We start from the raw sequence: 16,836 nt of genomic DNA, 5'->3' as shown, positions 1-16,836 counted from the left end.
TTTTGTATTCTTTACAAGTATTTTGTTTCTTTTCAAGATCTTTTGGCACGTTCAATTTATAAATTCGTACAAACAATATTCATTCATTCAAACCCTTATCCGCACCCCAATGGTGCATAGGGCACTGCATCATATAAACGCAGTGTTATCTTGATCGTTTACACATGAAGGAAAGGTGATCAGCCCTCCGCTTCCGTTACCAGTCCAAGGTAATATTGAAGAAATAAAAGAATATACAATATACCAAGTCTAAAATTTTTAGAGTTCTGTCCTTGGGACGTCGAAGGAAAAAGAGGGGGTAGGAGCTGTTTCCCGTTCAATTTAGACTTCACATACGGTGAAAATGATGAGGAAAGCATTGAAATAAGTGTCACAATAGATTTTAAGAGATAGTGGTAAAATTTACATTTAAAGAAATCTGTTTAAAAAATATGTTTTACTATCACACGTAAGTTTCCTGTCACACATAGAAACACGCGCGTTTTCAAATGCAATGTTGAATCGAAATTTATTGGTGAATAACATTGGGATATTTAAATATAAAATCATACAATATAACAAACTTTTTAAATACATTGTCATTTTAAACCTAGCCATTTTTTATGATCCTTATCTGGGCTTTATAGTACATTTATAGGATATTCATTACATTTGAACAATGATATGATGTAACTTAATCGGTTACTATATAAAGAGGAGATTGTCAATAATTTACCTATATTAATTTAGACTCAATCTAATCAAGCCGAAAAAGTTGGTCACTACACCGAAATAGATTTTCAAGAAAAAACGGTATCTTCCAAGTAAAACGTTACTTGAAAATTAATAGTTTACTTAAAACCTGGCCTATTAACGTGGAACAGAAGTTTGCGCTTCGTTACCCCACGTATTTCAATTTCAAAGAGGGTGCGCAGTTAACATGTTCCGGATTATTTATTTTCGTCCAGACACAAATCCCTTCGGGCAAATGGAGACAGTCGGGAATAAGAAGAGTAAATTGTGGTCTTGCTAAACGTAAACCCCACTGCACTTACTTCGGCATTAGAAATCCTCGGCAGAGAAGGACTCGAATTAAGTGACAGGTCAATCGCAATAAATGTCCAACGCCACTACACTAGGACAGAAGTAACAAGTCTGAGAAAATGGACAATGTCTCGTACCCAGAAGAAGACTTTGAAAAATGGTTGTATACTTTCATTACACAATGGGAAATTGTACATTCTAAAAATTTTGTAAAAATAAAACCCAAAATAATACAATTTCATTTAAAAAAAAAAATACTAAGTAAATACCACTATTTCTTAAAATCTACTTTGACAATGTAATTTTTTAAATTATAAATGGAAAGGTTTTCCCACAAAGTGACTGCCGAATCAATTAATGAAATTATAATTTCAATATGGTGTTTTGAGATTCATTCAAAGAGTGATCAGGAAAAAGCAAAAAACTCCATATATTTTACTTCTACGTATTTTTTTTAATTAAAAATGGATAGGTTTTACCGCAAAGTGATTGCCGAATAAAGTAATATAATTTAATTTCAATATTATGTTTTGAGATTCATTGAAAGAGTGATCAGGAAAAAGCAAAAAACTTTATATATTTTACTTCTATGCACTTAATGTTCTGGAGGGACTTCCGCAGAGGAAATAATAAATGAATTACATCTTATGACAGTCAAACAACCATACGTTTATATAATTTTTTACATATGCAATTGAGAATCACCAACACAAACCAAAAGACAGCATATTTCTGGAAAATAAAACACTCAACTCAATAGTAACACAATAACACACTGTATGAAAACATATAAAAGTACAAGATCAAAAACACTTTTAAAAAAATCAAACCAGTACAGTATTTGATCAAATAAACTTTGAATATTACGTAATAAAGCTGTGTTACTTACCTAGTTTCATTATCTATAAAGTCATTTAATAATGAAAATTAATTTAAAAAAGATATTCATTATTAGATAACGGAGATAGGTAGATTTGAATTAAATCGTTATCGTAAATTCATGTTATCCACGTATAATTCATGTTACCCACATTCATGTTATACACGATTCATAATAGACAAATAACGAAAATTATTAAGTATTTTATTTAGTATTTTAAAATCTGCCTTCGGTACGAGAAAACCTAGCAATGACACATGTGTATTTATAATTGTAAATATGCGTTTTATTAAAATATATATATATAAAAATAAATAAATGAATAGTTTATATTTAAATTTAAATGCTGAAATTTTCAAACACCGTCTTATACGGTATTTGAAAATGGTGCAAAATGCATTGAAACACGTGTCAAATAGATTTGAAGAAGAAATGGTATTTACCAAATAAAACTTCAGCTAAACAAATATTACCACAAAGCGATATAACTCAAATGAAAAGATATTACCACAAAGCGACCGCCAAATCAACTAATGAATTTAGTTTTGTATTAATTTTAAATCAAACACAGATTTTTTGAGTCTACTAAGTTGTATTTTATTAACGAAAACACATAAAAAATTATATTGTGACAATTGTTTCGCCTTCTTAGGGCATTATCAAACGAATGTCTTTATGAATTTATAAATATTTCGTATAATAAATTCAAAGACAAACTTATTATATATATGACTCCACTGCATCACTAAAAATATTAAACTCCCTGCTTTAGGTCTGAACCAGGGTCTCTTCAATGTGAAGTCAGTAAGGGTATCCAATTTAGCTTAACGGATCGTTATGTCGACCGTTATATCGTTATTTTATATTTATGGAGACCTTTCACAAAAGTGACCAGTTAAACAGTACCAGTGATCAATTATATAATTTACAACACTTTGAGTGTGTCCAAATACTTGTTCATAAAATCTGGATTATCTCCAATTACAGGAGTTATTTTCGTATTATTTTTTGACATCTCATTTTTCAAAATAATTATAAAAGTTTAATCAATTTATCTAGAAGTTTCAAAATTTGAGTAGTGTAATTCTATCATTCCGTCTATCATGGATAAAATTGGTGAATGTTACGCAAAAAATAACATATCTGCATTCGAGTGGAACTTCAAATGCAATTTTTTTTATGTCATCACAATAAAAGTGAAAAATTGTTTATATCTTAATTACAACATTTTGAGTGTTTCCAAATACTTGTTTACAAATATAAGAGTTTCTGTTAGTAATAAAGCTTCTTTTCATCTCACCAATAGATGTCTCTAGTGAAGTTCTAGTGATTCAAGAATAATGTTTCAAAATTGGCATATATATATAAAACTTCGAAGGATTTGAGTAGTGTGGTTGTCAATAATGTGTAGAATTGGTGAATATTACACGTGTGTAAAGTGATCACTTAAACCAGCCTATGACGGTCGTCAGCCCCGTAAATGCCCAGACTTCCATATTCTTCTTCATCTTTGATGAGATGTCCAAAAATAATATGAATTATATAATTCTTCAGTGAGCCATAATATACCATAATGGGGCTCTTTAAAACTACACGTTATTTAAATATCCAGGTTTTTCATTGTAGTTAGCGGCAATAAAGCTTAATTTGTTAGAATTAAAAGCTTGTTAAGCGTATTAAGCTACGAAATATATTAATAAGGTACAAACAAATATCTTAATAATTATTTTGGTAATGTATAACGTTAAACCATAGGAGTGTCACGATTATCTTATTACTTGGTTTTAAATTACACACAAGAATATGTATGTTGCTTATTAAAAGTAACATATGGCCCTACATAATAATTCATAATGAACTTGGGAACGTGTTCATGAAAAATTACCGTACCATGATTTTTGGAATATGGTATGATTCATATTTAAGAAAAAAAACAGCAAAAAATTAATCTGATTACTAAAAAAATATACTGTAAATAATACGATGAGAACGTGAATAATTCGATTTTTTTTCATTTTACATTCTTGAAAACATACGACTGAAATATATCCTCCAGATTTATATTGACTCTTTGAATTATTCATTATTTATTTATTTATTTATTTGTAAATTAAACAGAACAGTTACATAAATACATATACAATAATGAGTAACAAAAAAACAGGTAATTGTAACATTCTTTTTACAAAATTTCACATATGTCGTTGATTGTATGTAAATACCTGGTGGAAGGGCGGGAGAACGGAAAAGGGGAAAATCCATAGATCAAAGCGTCCAAGACAAATTATGTCAAAATTAGGACACACCACGATACAAACATTGTCTTACTTTGTACTATGTACGCAATCGCAGTGCTGACAATGTCGAGAAGAACATTTCAAAATTCCCACATTCATCGTTGACCAGTTTTGATAAACGATAAATATAGGAAATTGGTTTAGAGGTTGTTCTACTCGTGGGATTACGTGTATTACAAAAATTATAAATTGTCCAAATCTTTGTTCACATATCTGGATTTCTCTTAGATATCTCTGCAATGGTGATGAAGAATATGGAAGTCTGAGAATTTACAGGGTGTACAATCTAAGCCTAAACCCCGTAAATACTCAGACTTCCATATTCTTCTTTCTCTTCTATGTTAAGATACCAACATAGATAAAGGCCACAACACGTGTCAGGTTATGGTCCTATAACCCAACATTAACAATTTGAACCACATATAATAACCCATTCTACCACAATTTCATACCTATTCGTAATAATGAGCCGCTTAGGCTCACAGAAATAGTACGAAATTGAAGTAGTTTTTTGTTACAGAAATATTTATCTTTAATTTTTTTAAAATTAAATCTGGAATAAAATAGTAAAAATCTATGCGTAAATAATAATATTTTATTAATTTAATATCTGTAAAATCTCATACACTATAAACGTATTTGTAAGCTCATATTTTTTACCAAAAACAAAAGTTTTTTCCCAGAAACCAGGCACGCTTGTAGCCTTGATTATTTTGTTTTGCGCAATCGTTGCCAAAACTTTATAAATAATACGACTCATTATTCGTGGCTTTCATGAAAAGTTTCTTTTTCAGCTACTGAAGTGGTCATACAACGCTTTTGCAGTGATACGAAATATGAAGCAGTAAATCATATTAAACAACTTCCTGGTAGAGGGATGAGAAAGACGGGTACACACTACATACAAGATAACTGATGTTATATGGGTCCGTATTCATTACACATTGTTTGGAAGTTAATTAAATTAATAATCGTCTCTTTCTATTGATGTAAAGGCCATTGTTTGGGTATATAAATAATTAAATATATATTAATACCATATCAAATTATCTGTGAAATAAGGTACCACATTCGCTGTAGAGCGATATATATAAATTATTTGAGTTATTTATTTATTAAAGTTCACTCTATATGAAAATGTTTTGAAGATCTCCAAAACCATTGTATTGTGTAAAATATTTCTTAAGTAATATTTAAAATATGAGCGTTCATTGAAATAATTATGATGTAATTACTTTAAATGTATGTTAAGAAATATTTACATATACTTATAATATATTTATAAGATTTCAAATATTTGTCTAAGAGTATAATTATATATTTTGAACAATCTTTTAAAAGGAATGGTTATTACATTGATTGTGAGAAAAATATTCAGGCTTTTGGTTCTTAAGCAAATACATACAGTTAGTATGGAATGAACAATTGCATTCATTTTTATAAGAAAAAAATACTTAGTCCTACGAAATAATATGTATGAATTAAAAAATAATATATTTTAATGCAGAATAACAATAATTGTTAGTATTTGGACTATAATAATGATAAAATAGGAAAAAATGTATAAATATAGGTAGTCATCAGTCTTGAAAGATTTTATTTGATTAGATTCTTACTTTTTAAATATCACTTTTCTCGAAATGAAATGTGACACGTCTTTCGATGGATTCAACATCTTTATCGAATACCATAATCATATTAAATGGATCGAAATATTTATAAAATATTACCGAACTAATTAATGTAAAATAAAATTCACGAATATAAAAAAAACGTTTTAGAATTTATTAATCCCTTTTTTAATAAGTCTGAAAAAACATGAATTAAGCAATCTCTTTTAATTCTTCTTACCCTTCTCCTTACTCGTATTGGCTGCAGTGTGATCTCAATTATTTGTTTTATGAAGGTAAGGTCATGGAAAGAAATCCTGCACTTCAGCTACTAACTAGTACATGGTGATATTAAGTAAATGTTTAAATGAAAATCACTAATATTTATTCTAAACCCCCTGGAAAACGAACTCTATATCTCTAGCACTGTAGTTAAATACGTTAACCTATATACTACAGAAGCGAACACTTCTTCATCCCTTCCAACACACTGAAAATAGAAAGTAAACTTTGAATGGACTGCGAAAATTCTAGGTCATAAGCAAAGTAAGGAATAAATTAACTGCCAACTTTAAAAACGAAATCTATAGTCTCGTAGGTAGTCTGGTTATTAAATTCTGGATAGCGATTTACGCATAAAAGAATATCTCTATTGGGGAAAAAGAGCACTCCATTAGCATATTTTTATGAAATATGTTTTACGACCTAAAAAATGTAATTTGAATAAATCGAATAAACTTTGACATGTTTTACGACTTTGACGAGAATATGTCTAGGGGACGAAAAAAGTTCTTTGAAGACCGAAATAAATAAAAAATAAATAAAATTGAATTAATTCTGTAGCTCGGGGGTTGAATTTGTCATCGTACCAATATTTGATGTGAATTCAGAAAAAACTCGGATACACAATAACATATTCAAATGTAGGAAGAATATTAATAATAATATTTTTTTACTATCTACTCATACATACGAAAAAAAATGATGTAAAAAACAATTTTATTTTTATGATGTGCAAATAATATGTTTAAAATATTTCCTTTCGTATTTTTTTCATCAGTTCAGTGACTCTCAGTGCTCTCTTCAGTGCTTTTTATGCGATCTTACTATTTTTATACTTCTTGTTTGATAGGTACCTATTTTTTTTATCACCTTTGATGTGCCTACAGATAAAATTGAATACTTATAAAACCCGGAAGATGTCATCAGTAAGTAATCACGTCAGTAAAAACTACCGTAGAACGGGGCTACTTAAACTTTGATGTGTTACTTGAGCCCAGCACAAAAAATAAATAAATGTGTATTTGGTCTACAATAATGAACGTATCGACATGATTCATTGTTTCCCTGACAGGTGACACGTATTGTCACGATATTTTGATCGATACCACGATCTCAATATTTTTTGTACTGGGCTCAAGTAATTCATTAAAGTTCAAGTAGCTCCGTTCTGCGGTACTGTAACTGATAATCAAGGGTCGAAGAAATATCGAAAAAATGTGGATCTCCTGGCTTCATAACATACACGAGTGGACAGGAGTACTGAGCGTCAAGGAGTTATTTCGGACTGCCCAAAATAGAGACACGTTCTCACAAGTGATGGGGACACGAAACATTATGAAGAAGAAAAAAAAATGCAAGAGTAAGAAATAAAGTAAATCAAAGTGAAACTAAAACCGAATAAATAATTGATGAGAAATAACCGAAACTTCAGGAATACGAAAAACAGAAAAATATGTTAAATTTACATTCAGTTTTATTTTAAATTTGTAGTTTTTAAGTCATCAACACGTTAAGAGGAACTTATCGAGATAAAATATACTGTATTGAGTACATAAAAGGCCAGAAAAATACCTTAAGTGTTGCAACACATTATTTTATATAAGTCGCCAAATAAAAAATATTATCATTTTACTTTGAAAAAAAACACATTAACATAAGTATTTTTGACAAATTTTGAAAGTAAGCTTTGAATTTGCAATTTGTTCAATATATTTTTTTGAACCATTACTGATTGTATAACAAATTTATTTTGGAAGTGATAAAATGAAACCTCATGAAATAAGGTACTTGAAACATTGATTATGTTTTTTATTTATTAAAACAAAGTAAATACATATGCGAAAATCCAGCATTTTTAAAACGCTGATGATAAAATAAAATAAAATAAATATTTTAAAATTGATATTGCACAAAATGTAAAACCTAGTAGGCCGAGAACTTTTTAGACACCCTAGTATATAGAGTTTCAAAGAAAACATTGATGTAAAAAAATATTGGAAGTTTATTGTTATTGTTTTTTTTTCCTTACACAACGTTCTCAGTTTAACGTTAAAAAGTCCAAGAGTTTGACACATAAAACAAAAGTTAGTCTTGAAGGAAGAGCCGTTTTTGCTCAGTGTGCTGCGGAGCAACTTTTCTACCGGATTTCAACATTTTACTGGAACTACAATTTCGTCCAAAGAAACAAAAAGATTTCTTATATAAAGTGTCCGTCTTGAATAAAATTTAAATATAACATCTTACATGTTTTTGTTTCTCTTGATATGTTTAACATCCCTGGCATAAAAAGCTATTTGTGTAAGAGCCTCAATATATATATATATATTTATATATATATATATATATATATATATATATATATATATATATATATATATATATATATATATATAAATATATGTATATATATATATATATATATATATATATATATATATATATATATATATATATATATATATATATATATATATATATATATATATATATATATATATATATATATATATATATATATATATATATATATATATATATATATATATATATATATATATATATATATATATATATATATATATATATATATATATATATATATATATATATATATATATATATATATATATATATATATATATATATATATATATATATATATATATATATATTTATATATATAATATGTCCGCCTCCGTAGTGTAATGGTCAGCACGCTCTGCTACCATTCTGTAGGTCCCGGGTTCGATTCCCAAGGGGGGTAAAATAAATATAAGTGATTTTTTCACTGTTATTTATTTATTATTACCCTGGACTGGTACCTGAAGCGGAGGGCTGATCACCTTTCCTTCATGCGTAAACGATCAAGATAACACTGCGTTTATATGACGCAGTGCCCTATGCACCATTGGAGTACGGATAAGGGTTTATTTTTATAAAATATATGTGTTTTTTATTTTATTTTATACTGTATACTTTGCCAAATGTACTTCAAGTCCTAGGTAATATAAAATTAACATTACAGTAAAAAATGACTTGAGAATCGAACCTGGGACCTAAATAACGGTAATCAAGCATACTGACTATTACTATTGCTATTATTAGAGGTAGGAAAAATTATTTAAACACATACATAAAAAATTCTAACGTGCTTTTATCGTTATAATATAAATGTAAAAAAAAAACTACGTTGAATATTGTTGAATCGTTGAATCTCAATCGAGTAAAAATTAAACAAATACATTCATAAATGTATTGTTTATATGCATGTATATATAAATATGTAAATATATATATACACACACACACACACACACATACACATACACACGTAGATTTGAGGTACCAAGTATTTAACGTTTTGTCTTACAAAAATAATGTTGCTCTCTACCCAATAAAATAATACACAACCTTTTTCCAATATGAATGAAGATACAAATAAAACGCCTAGACAAAGACGACATCTGTTGAGAGCAAGTAAAAACAATTCCGACTTTGTTAGTCGCTTCGTGTTTAATGAAATGGCCGGATAATGTACACACTTACGTGAAATGGAAAAATAAAGGCGAAATTTTCACATTTCTAAAGAAAATATTCCGCCTCCCCCGTTCCTTGGGGAGAGTGTTCCTAAATAAATATCCCGCCTGCTTATCATATAGGACTTGTAAAAACTTTTTAAGAATCACTATTATTCGAACCTCGAGGCATGTTATTGAGTCAACGTGAATCTTATTGTGGTTGTATAATTTATTGTTCCTCCTTTTTTTGTACTATCTTTAGTATGCTTCTCCTTCGGTAGTGACGTCAGATAATTCCACTACAACAAATTGAATAGCCAATGTAAGAAATGAACTCTATTATCAACTATTCTTGAAATTTTATGATATTTTTCTTTAAAATTGATATTTTTTCTTATCTCATACTCATGTTAAATCTCAACTTACGACAGTCAAATAACTATAGATTGACATCTCATCAAAGATGAAGAAGAATATGGAAGTCTGGGCATTTACGGGGCTGACGACCGTCATAGGCTGGTTTAAGTGATCACCAGCCTATGACGGTCGTCAGCCCCGTAAATGCCCAGACTTCCATATTCTTCTTCATCTTTGATGAGATGTCAAAAAATAATATGAAAATAACTCCTGTAATTGGAGATAATCGAGATTTTGTGAACAAGTATTTGGACACACTCAAAATGTTGTAAATAACTATAGGCTTACAAATATATTTTAATTATTTTTTACTGACTCTTATGCAATAAAAATTTGATCATTTCATTAGTAATTCGGCAGTCACATCATAGTACTCAATGTATTTTTATTTTTAGTTAAATTTTTATTTGTTAAAAAACCTAATTGTGACACGTGGTTTTATACCTTCTGTATCACTTTCAACACCGAATTTTATCGTTTTATTATTTGAAACGTAAATTTGATCTACAACATTTTGAGTGTGTACAAATACTTGTTCACAAAATCTGGATTATCTCCAATAATAATCATAAAAATTTGGGGATAATCCAGATTTCATGAACAAGTATTTGGATACACTCAAAATAAATTATCTGGTCAAATTATAAGCTTAAATAATAAAAATTAAAATAAGATTTTCTGGCGTATCTCATGTGTGTGATTAAAATCCAGGATTCGGACCTCACATACTAATAAAAGAGTTTCTGCTTTTAAAAGCTTTTTTTCATCTCACCAATAGCTGTCTCTAGTAAAGTTCTAGTGATTTAATAATGATGTTTCAAAATTGGTTCACATATATATAGAACTTCCATGAATTTGAGTAGTGTGGTTGTCAATAATGGGTGGAATTGGTGTATGTCACACGTGTGTTAAGTGATCACTTAAACCAGCCTTTGACAGTCGTCAGCCCCGTAAATGCCCAGACTTTCATATTCTTCTTCATCTTTGGTGAGATTTCAAAAAATCATATTTGAATTTGTTTGTTTATTTATTTAACTATATGAAAAGACGGTAATCAGTCCTGCGTATTTTAACCATTTAACCTACTTCTATTATCTTTAAAGTCATTAAATAATGAAACATTTATAAAATATTTATTAAACAAAACAAAACGGAGGTGGGTAGATTTGAAATGGATGATTTATTTAGGTTATATCATCCATGATCGCACGACTCATGATAGACAAATAAGTTAAGAAATAACTAATAAAAAAATATAACAAGACAAATAATGTAAAATGTGGCCTTACCGTAAAAAATTCAATGACGAGACATTATTGTTGATTCAATAATGAAATCTTTGTATGATGAAAAATAAATTCATATTAAAATAATAAAAAAATGTATTCATATCTTTCAACGGACGTTATAAAAACGATTATGTTATCCATAAAATATATTATTATTCTTTTGGCTCAAATTCAAATGACTTTGATAGCAAAATAGAGACGGAATACCTTCAAATTACCATTTCACAATTTTCATTCTCAGTTTGCGATAAAGTAAAAAGATAGACATTTGAATTTTCTGCCAAAATAATGGCTTTTTAAATGAATAATGCAAAACGCTTTCAAAATTCGTAGTACTGCATTACAGTATTATGGATGAGAATCGTTCATTCTATACAAATGTTTTATATTATCCACTGATACTTCGTGATGGAATTGCATTTTAATATATTATTAGATTAAAACCAATATTTTTAGCTTTTCCGATTTATTTTTATTTGACCAGCGACCGGGTTTCGTCGTTACCGACATCATCAGACTGGTGATGTCTGATGATGTCGGTAACGACGAAACCCGGTCGCTAGTCAAATAAAAATAAAGTGGAAAAGCTAAAAATATTGGTTTTAATCTAATAATATACTATTCAAATGTGTATTTTTTTAAATATTATTTTAATCGTGTTTTATATTAATTGTCTTGCATTCCTAGTTTAAGTCATGTTTAAATTCATAAAAATGGCTTACAACATTTTGAGTGTGTCCAAATACTCACAACCTCACATACTAATATAAGAGTTTCTGCTTAGTAAAAAGCTTCTTTACATCTCACCAATAGATGTCTCTAGTGAAGTTCTAGTGATTTAAGAACAAGGTTTCTAAATTGGTTCATATATATAGAACTTCCGAGAATTCGAAAAGTGTGGTTATCAATAATGGGTAGAATTGGTGAATATTATACGTGTGTAAAGTGATCACTTAAACCAGCCTATGACGGCCGTCAGCCCCGTAAATGCCCAGACTTCCATATTCTTCTTCATCTTTGATGAGATGTAAAAAAATAATGTGAATTTTATCTACTAACTGGTCAGCAAACTATGAAAAATTATTATCATTCCTTAAACATAACTCATGTTCCTTGATAATGATTAAAAATTTTGGAAAGTCATACAAAGCTCCCTTGAGAGAGTATTTTACGAAAATTACGTTATATAAATTATCCAAAAACGTTACTTTTATTTTGTTAGAATTTTCTGTCACAGTTCAATTTAAATGCTTTCTTATATATTTTTAGTGCGCAAGTAAATAAGTCGTATTAACAGGGACTGATGTTACTACCACTGAAAATTGACAATCATGATTCCGTTATCTCGACAAACGACTAAAAATATAAAATAACACAATACAAATAACTGGCGCAGCCGGTAAAATCTCTCTCTGGCGAAAAGATTTAAACAAGTAATTATTTACAACATTTTGAGTGTGTCCAAATACTTACTAACTGGGACTGAAATTATTACACACAATTGGCGGAAGAAAATTCAATCCGGGGATGTAAAATCCGGGTTTTACTCTTATGTTTATAATGAGCATGTATTATTATGTGTGTAAAGTGATCACCGAAACCAGCCTATGACGGTCGTCAGCCCCGTAAATGCCCAGACTTCCACATTCTTCTTCATTTTTGATGAGATGTTACAAAATAAGTAATTATTTGATTCAAGTATACTTATTCACCTTTTTTGTTATTTTATAATGCTTTCAATTAAATCTCAAAATACCTATAGATAGATACAAAATTACTGTTCAACCGCCATCTTTCGAATATAAAGTGAAGGCAAAATTTATTTAAATAAAAATAAGATTATTTGCTAAGAGTATAGGTAATAAAAACATACAAAGAGATCATGAAGCTATCATATTAGATTGTATATGTAACGACTGTATGAAACCAGAATTAGGACAGCAACGGAAGTGATATTCGAAGAATTACGAAGTATGATTTTCTTTAAATACGATTATTTCATATTGTTAAAAAAAAAGTTTCATATAGAATCCATTATAAACTTTTAATTATTACAAAAATACTTGTGAGTTATTCTCAAATTCATATCACAAAGTTTTCATCGCTTGTTACGGTTGATACATTGGATGCAACAATTAGATGAAAATATTATATTTAATAAATGTAAAAATCAAACACTGATTTTTAGAGTCTACTGAATTGTATTTTATTTATAAAAACTCAAAAATAACAATTTTGACAATTTTTGTTGTGGCATTTTCAAACTAATGTCATAAGAAAGCGAAACTACAGACAACATTCAAAATATAAATTAAAAAGAAGCTATAGAAATTTAACGCCAAATTAACGTATAAATAAATTACACTATAATATATAGAAGAAGTAGAGCAACGGACGTAATTCATCCTGGAATACGATTTTTCGATACAATTATTGAATTTATTTTATTTAGGTACATAAATGTTTCCATAGCAAACTTTCAAATGCTACAAAAAAAATCATATAACTTTTTTTCCATGTTTCATACGATGGATACGAGTATACCGATATTCTTATACGGAATATTCGAATTAAAACACTCAAATGAGCATTTCTAACATCCATAAAAACACGAAAATACCCGATAAAGCCAATTATCTCTGTGTATTCCACCAAAACACGGAAATGCCCGATAATGCCAATTACCCTATATGCACGCAGTTGAGCAAAAAAAACAACGATTTTGTTTATAAAATAAAAGAATCGTGAAATGGAAAATTCTCCATACCAAAGAGAAACAGATCAATGTTCAAAGTAATATTACTCAACACGGGGGTTGCTTTACTAAAGCTTATCTATTGTCAGGAGAGTCCCATATATCGGGATTGGGAACAGTTTATGTATGGCATACACAAAAAATGTATGTTAACGTTACATATTTCAGCCAATTTTCGGAATAAATGCCCTTACAAGATTTGAAGCTGATACAAATAGCATACTAGAGTTAAATATTCTATGTTGATTTATGTCTTAATTCAGCTTTTTGTCTCATATATCGTTTTAAATTTCAAACGAAACTCCTAATATAGGTTTTGTTACGCATAATTTATGAAATGGTTGAATAAAAACTAAAACTACATATTTAAACCGAACTAAAAAAGTGTCCCTGCGTATTTAAATTATTGATGGTACGTGCTGTTATTTTTTTTATGTTGCCTCAGCTTGATATGAGACACAAAAAAATAGTAGTAATTATTTCTTTTCTTACAGAAGGAAATGGAAGTCTGAGCAACCGGGGGTTACAATATGGCATTTGGCTGGCTTAAGGGAAATACTTTATACACTTGTGTAACGTTCACCATTCTGCCCATTATTCAACATACATATTGTATTAATTTTTGAACCTGTATACACTCATATGCAATGGTCTTATATATCAAGTTGAGATACTTTTAAAATTGACATCTTATCCGTAAGGTGTCCGACATGATAAATAACATTAATATATTTGATGTGTGACAAATTTAATTTGAGAAATATTTATATCAATTGGTCTGGGTTTACCTAATTTACCTAATTTACGTATTTTTAAAATCCTACCTGCGGAGAATCCTCTCAAATAAAGGCTTTGCGGATGGTTCCTAGATAAAAAAATGTTTTTTAAACAAACCAAAAATGAACCAAATTAAAAAATGGAACGAAAAATCAAATAGTATTTTACACATTACATTGTAAACTGCCTTAGGTAATTTAATGCCAAGCGATTTATAACATAGTATTAAAATAACGTCGGAAAACATAATATCTTCTAAGGTAATGAGTATGGATTTGTGAATATGATAGTATCTCAAAGGAAATTAAAACCGGAAGACGTTCCGAAAAGTTATATTATGCAGAAAGTTTTAAGCAAAGCGATTGGGGTAACTTTGAAATTGATGTTTATGTAACATATTGCTTTCTCCGAATATGCAAGTAGCTCCGATGATATATAAATATATTAAAGAGTCTTATAATACTGCATATATAAATTCAATCATCCCAATTGCAGGTCAGAAAATGCGACATTTATATATCTATTATAATTTGAAATCCAATGTAGAGGCCCGATGATGACATAAATATTATATATTGACATAAACATTCAAATTACAAATACTCGTATTTTATAACAAAAAATAATAATAAATGTGCTCAATTTACGAAAAATATAGTAAACTTACCCCATTTTACAGCATTGAATATTATTTAATTAAAAACACATCCCTAAGCTAAAATTTACCTAAGAAATTAAGGGGAAATTTGCGTTTGAATGAAAAAAAAATCCACACATTAATGAATTAATCAGCGCTTATTAAACAACTTTTTTTTCACGGTTGATAATCATAACATGTATTTAACTCAAATACACACTTATTTATTCGTACACAGACAATTTAGAATATTTATTTTTGTATTCATCTCAGAGCAAAAATATGAAAACTAGTTAAGTGGCGTTAAATTAAATTTTACTCCAAAAGAATAATAAATTCTCATACTCGGTTTTAACTTTTAATTTATTTTATTTTAATTCTCATTTTTTGCAATTTGATATGAAATTTATGCTATCAAATTGGATGCTACGGTTTTGAATCCCAGGCTGGTAAAAATAAAGGTAGGTGATTTATTACTCTAAGATTTATTTAAAATTACCCTGGACTTCCTGAGGCACAGGACTGATCACCTTTCTATTATATATTAAACAATCATGATAACACTATTTTTATACGATGCAGTGGACTAAAATCACTTGGGTGTGGAAATGGGTTGGAAGAAGGAGAAAATTCAGTATGTATGAACAATATTTAAACATGCTCAAAGTATATTGTGGGGCTAAGATACTCGTACATAGGAGTTTCTTTAGAAATATCAACTTCAAAAGTAATTAAAACATCTTTTTAAGATAGATTTTTCAACTTGAGAGGCATTTTCTGTCCTTTCACGAAAATTGTCCACTCTTCCGTGAAAAATCTTTATAAATATAGCCATTCTACTGAACAGGACCTCAGTAAGTGGATACGTCTCTCGAGGGTGGCCACAGGATAAATAGAGTGAAGGGTGACAACTTATAAAGGAATGTTATTCTTTGTGACACATTTTGGCGTATAAAAGGGACGTTTGAAACAATATGATGAAGATGATGAATGGAAATGACTAAAAAGGGACTGATTAGAAAACCAAATGATTTTTAAAAATGGATACGAGTCAAGACGCTTGGTTAACATACTTAATGAAGCATTCAGAGAGAAAGTGAAATAAACAGGTATTAACACATAAATAAAATTTATCGGCATATTATATTATCCGTATACGAGTAGTATATAATTCTGTGTCTGATATCGCTTACTCCTTTCAAAAACGTCATAAATAAAAAAAAAACTTGATTTTTCAGGAGAACGTTTTTAAAGCTTAAAAATATAAAACAATGTATTGAAAATAAATATCAAGCCACTTATTGAACTTTTTACTGTGTAACAGATCTTTTTAGGTAAAACCTGAATGTTT

The 16,836-nt window shown here is 28.9% G+C and overlaps 1 protein-coding gene across 1 annotated transcript in view; it reads left to right on the top strand.

Moving 5' to 3' along the window:
- The window catches only part of LOC148312421 (4-vinylanisole receptor-like), a 36,016-nt gene extending 30,968 nt beyond the window's left edge, over positions 1-5,048 (top strand). The window contains exon 8 of the mRNA XM_088277329.1: positions 4,995-5,048. Within this exon, the coding sequence (XP_088133455.1) occupies positions 4,995-5,048 (54 nt within the window). The remainder of the gene's footprint in view (positions 1-4,994) is intronic.
- Positions 5,049-16,836: the final 11,788 nt, after the last annotated feature.

This window comes from Brachycentrus maculatus, unplaced genomic scaffold (genome assembly GCF_059751285.1).
Source record: "Brachycentrus maculatus isolate JH-2025_06_01 unplaced genomic scaffold, ASM5975128v1 h1tg000041l, whole genome shotgun sequence".
Classification (NCBI taxonomy): Eukaryota; Metazoa; Arthropoda; class Insecta; order Trichoptera; family Brachycentridae; genus Brachycentrus; species Brachycentrus maculatus.
Note: the sequence above shows the minus strand (reverse complement) of the source record. Positions and strands in the feature narration are given on the sequence as shown.